This window comes from Osmerus mordax, chromosome 5 (genome assembly GCF_038355195.1).
Source record: "Osmerus mordax isolate fOsmMor3 chromosome 5, fOsmMor3.pri, whole genome shotgun sequence".
In the NCBI taxonomy this organism is placed as follows: domain Eukaryota; kingdom Metazoa; phylum Chordata; class Actinopteri; order Osmeriformes; family Osmeridae; genus Osmerus; species Osmerus mordax.
The window spans coordinates 17,576,792-17,582,129 of NC_090054.1; the positions used below are offsets into that span (position 1 = coordinate 17,576,792).

Below are 5,338 nucleotides of genomic sequence, written 5' to 3' on the forward strand. Positions count from 1 at the left end.
GCGAATAAGAACAAAACTAGAATGCTGATGATTTCAATGGCGAGTCATTTGGTAAGTAGTTCAAAATATCCATGGGCATGTATCTTTAATGCAACATTTAAAGATTATTCGGTTAGCACACTCTTAACATTATAAATTAATGGATAAGAGTCGTAGTAAGTTGAATAGTTTTTTACATTTACATTTATTCATTTAGCAGACGCTTTTATCCAAAGCGACTTCCAAGAGAGATTTTTAGATTTTAGATTTTAATGTAAATATGTATTCGGATATTTAATTAGACGACCAGTCATTAAACCTACGAGACACAAAACTTTTTTTTACAAGTACACAAATCTTTTTCTTCTACGGAGACACAAAACTTTTTTTTACAAGTACACAAATCTTTTTTGCAAGTTACAAATCTTTTATGCAAGTACACAAATCTTGCCTTCTTCTACGGAGACACAACTTTTTTTTGCAAGTACATGAATCATTTTCTACAGAGACACAAATCTTTTTTGCAAGTTACAAATCGTTTTTACAGAGCTCGCTCTGCCGATTATGCACAAGCCCACTCCTGCTGGAGAAGAGCCGTCAGGTCAACATCACATGTAGGGGAGTCATCATGAACGTGTTCACCATCTCAATGCTTATTGACCAACACGGTCCATAATACACTTCACATGGGCTATATCTAAGGCTCACATGTAGGGGATTCATCATGAACGTGTTCACCATCTCAATGCTCTTGACCAACACGGTCCATAATACACTTCACATGGGCTATATCTAAGGCTCACATGTAGGGGAGTCATCATGAACGTGTTCACCATCTCAATGCTCTTGACCAACACGGTCCATAATACACTTCACATGGGCTATATCTAAGGCAGGCATGTCAGTGGTAGATGAACAGCTCGAACAGCTCCTTTTTTGTTCTCCGGTAACTGAACAATTGAACCTCGACATCACTGTAATAATGATTTCAACTGGCTGTCATGAAGTCTTCTTAGAATTTTCGATATTTAGATGCATTGGAATTCTTCTTGGCTCCAGGTTGTTTATTTGTTTTAAGTTGGAGGGATAATGATTAATGACCATGACCTAAACCAATGGCACAAATACATAAAATACAAAAAATGTCTACTGGTAAGAAGAACGTCTTCAGGGTGTAGAATACAGCATATCTGCAACACTAGACAATGCCAGCAGAGGACTGTGATGGTCCTCAAATAGCATGCGTGTCAATTTTAGACTTCCGAATTCAAACAGTGGATTGGTCAGCTTTCCTGTTTCTAAATCTCTGATTGGTTATAACAAAATCTTTGGGATCTTTGATTGGTTGTGTGAGGACCCATGTTAATGAATATGAAAATGATCTATATAGAGTCGCGGTAAAATGCTCTGACTCCAGTCTAAAACAGTCTGCGTGACTTGGAGCGCAGGGGAGAACTGAACTGGTGAAAGATCGAAACAGAAGGGGGGCGTGACGACTCAAAACTTTCTCAGGGAAACTTTAACGAAGAAAGCAAGTTACTTATTTCAGTTTCTTTGTTTAATTCTTCGTTGACTTGGGAGCTTTTCTCCCTTTTACTTGGAGCAATGAGTACCACAACTTGGCCCACAAGGTAAGATTACATGTTTTTCAGTTTCATGACAATAGTAAATCGTTCATTTTGCCTTTAGGACCTTGGCATACTATTGAGCTGACTTGAGTAAAATCTATGTTAAATGCACAGTTAACCTGTAGTGGTTTTCACCTATCAAATTACATCAAAACAACTATGCTTTTAAGCCCCAAAATGTTAATGCTGAGGTCTGTCACGTCTTTCCCCAGTGTGTTCCAGATTCTCAGCTCCTCTCCTATCATCAGTCATGGCCCAGTCATGCCTGTGGATATGGCCATGAGGATCTACATGAGTCACTCTCCCCCAGTTTGCAGCTTTCTCAGTTCATACGAGGATCTGCGCTCCAGGAACCAGACCAAGCATCACCATAACCACCACAACCTCCACCACTACAAGACCCTGCGGTCCTGCCTTAGCTCCCATCGCCTCCGTGAACCTCAGAGTCCCTGCCCAGGCTGGAAGAGCCTCCAAGCCAAGGGCAAGAAGAGGGTGGTGTTTGCCGACTCCAAAGGCATGTCTCTCACTGCCATCCACGTGTTCTCTCGGTTTGAGGAGGATGCAGTGACGGCAGGGCTGGCAGAGCTGCAGTTTGATGTGGCGGAAAACACCACCATGGCCCTGAAGATCAGCTCAGTCCGCAGCCTGGCGCTGGAGTTCAAACAGCCTGCCTCAGACTACCTGGACTTCCGGAACCGCCTGCTGAAGAATTATGTTAGCCTGGAGAGCTGTTCTCTCCAAGAGAGGTCGCTCACTGGTACAGTCAAAGTCCGGAACCTGGGCTTTGAAAAATCTGTCCAGGTACGGGTGACTTTCGACTCGTGGAAAAGCTACACTGACGTGGACTGCACATTTATGAACAATGTCTACAGTTGCCAGGATACTGACACATTCGCCTTCGTCTTTGAGCTGCCAGGCTACGTGGCTCCTCAGAACTGGGTTGAGTTCTGCGTGTGTTTCAAGACCCAGGACCAGACACACTGGGACAATAACAATGGCAAGAACTACAGGCTCAAACACATAGGCTGGAACGGAGAGGACCTGCAGACGTTGCATCCAGTGGACTTGAAGAAAACGAAGGATCGCAAGAATGGAAGAAAACTAGTGGAGATTGATGAGAACATGAACCCGCGTATGTCTAGCAGACTTTGCCCTGAGTGGCAAGAATGGGGCCGTAGTGAGAACAAGGCCCCTTATTGGTAAAGTCTGAGCGTGTGAACCAGCACCTGGTCAAAACTGTAAAAAGCTTGTTGCACATTAGTTTTAATAGCTACTAATTTAAACTATAGCTTCTGTCATGAATTTACTGTCAAACTGAGAAATGTCTCTAGAGACATCACCTTATGGACATGGTCAAAGGAGCAGAGGCAGTTGGAAGATTGTGTTGGCTTGTTACTTTTGTGTAATTTAGTGAAGTGCCTTTTCAAGATCCTGCTCCCTTTTAAGACAGATGTCAAATTTCATTTAGAACTCATAGTATACTGTAAAATAAGTAACTTCATTATGATCATTGCCCATTTTAAGGGTACAAGATAATAAAATGCACTGACTATGATCAGCCTCTTTATTTGAATCAACCTACAGTATCCTTCATGTTGAAGGGTTTACGGTTCAGGCAAAGAACAGGTAATTCTCTGGAATCTGAATATGTGTGATTTCCCAGTGCAATAAATGATGAGAGAAATAAGAATCCACCTTGGTACAAAACATTTCATAAAAGAATGACTAAGATGGATGCATATGAACGTTTCCCTAATCATTTCCCTACACATGTAGAATGTATTCTGTTTGTAATGTAATGCTGTGCCTTGATGTAAAGCAGGATTGTTGAGAATAATGAGGTAGTGAAAGAGTTATGCATCGTGTCATAAGGGGCTCTAAGCTAGTGTTTCTTTTCCTTCCAGTAATATTGACATATATGTATGTTGACATAACTGTGCTGAGTTTGTTTAATGTTATCTCACTGGTTTCTCTAAATGCAATTCAATGTGTGTCTTAAAGCAAGTGTCAATCTAAAGGAAAAGCTTCAGATCTTAGTGTGTGTGGATATGTGATATTTTCAAAATAAAATTTGTATTGATCTCTTGATCACTTTCTTTTTCCAAAATATATTTAATACAAATTCAATAATAACAGTTACATATTCATAATTAAAATACAAGACATTTATTACAATACAAGAAATCTATAAAAACACTGTCTTGTTTACCGTAAAATATTTGTGAACAGTGTATTTACCCTTGGTTGCTAGGCAGGAGGTATATGACCTGAGTCCTTCTGGTTGGCCAACCCTGACCTGTGACACCCTGACCTGTTACTGGAATAGACAAGGGGATCTTTCATTACATCAAAACATACCAACAGGTCTGGTCAGGACTCAACACAACCAGGCCCTGAGAGCTGGAAAGTTACATTAGGAGAGTCTTTCTCCTTCTTCACCCAGCTGTGTTGATATGCAACCACTGAGAGTAGTAAGGAATATGATTTGTAGATACATTTTGGAACAACTTGGACCCTCAAAATAAGAAATGTATTCAATAGTGATAGCCTCACAGTCTTTCAGAGGGATCTTAATGAAGTTGTTTGTCTGCCTTTTCTGCTAAAAGCAGGAAACACTATACATTCTTATTCCTCTACAGGAAAGGCCTGGGGAGATTAGCCATCTGAAACATTGTACTTGGATCATCCACCTACCCTTTCGACCAATGAGAATTGTTCTTGGACTGCAATTTCCTGCAATCTTTCAACAATTCCATTCCAATGTTATTGTGTGATATGAAATGTATCCTTCACAATTGAAAATGCATAACCAAACTGTAAAAAAAAAATATATATATATATATATTATATATATCCAATAAAGATAAGAAAACATCTTCAAGAAAGACTGAAGTCTTGAAAGGCGCTGAGGGCAAACACGTGTCAAAACAAACACAAGTGAGTTATTAATGAATGACAGACCGCCATCTGAGTTCAACCTGAAACTCAGGATCAATAGAGATTCTGTTGTGGCCAAAAACTGTATGAAACTATTATCTAAACTGTCGGACTTCCCTTAGATGAACTATCACTGAATAAGGACTGAATGGTTACCTTAGATGAACTGTCACTGACCGAAGGTTAGCCCCAAGGGACCTTTTGGCATCCATTTTAGCAGTAGTAAGGTCATGAAAACATGTTACCTGTAGAGTTAACTGGGAACGTGTTTACCATGCAAACAAAATCTTGGCCCTGTTTTTAAACTAATCCTCAAAGGGATCACAGCTCTGCCATAACTAGATTGGTGCCAGCTATGGAAGCAAATCAGTGACATCATGTTTTGAATTTTAAAATGATTGAATAGTTAATATTGAAACTTAAACACCAACGATTTTTTTATTTTGAATGAACATCTTTAAAATTGTCATTTGAATTTATTTCAATGGAAATCTGTTCCTAAAATTCAAGGTTCGGAAATTCAGGTTGCTCAAAGTCAAACAGTAAAATTCAGATCCCAATGTTTTTTTTTTAAGCTTCAGAAATTCAAATGCAGTGTGCTCAAATTTTGTGAAAATTTTGTGAAATTGAGATACAAAAAAATCGAACTCAAAAATTCGAGACGCATAAATTCGACCCACAAAAATTCAGATTGCAACATTCGGGATAAACAACATTTAGTCGCTCTGGATAAGAGCGTCTGCTAAATGACTAAATGTAAATGACTAAATGTCTAAATGATACCAAGGAAATCG

General features: G+C 39.5%; 1 protein-coding gene across 1 annotated transcript; it reads left to right on the forward strand.

The window, feature by feature from the left end:
- Window positions 1–1,369: 1,369 nt before the first annotated feature.
- ppp1r3ca (protein phosphatase 1, regulatory subunit 3Ca) lies at window positions 1,370–3,693 on the forward strand. The gene is made up of 2 exons (XM_067237048.1): window positions 1,370–1,610; window positions 1,820–3,693. Exons 1-2 carry the CDS (start codon window positions 1,585–1,587, stop codon window positions 2,808–2,810), a joined length of 1,017 nt encoding a protein of 338 aa, XP_067093149.1. The 5' UTR covers window positions 1,370–1,584; the 3' UTR covers window positions 2,811–3,693.
- Window positions 3,694–5,338: the final 1,645 nt, after the last annotated feature.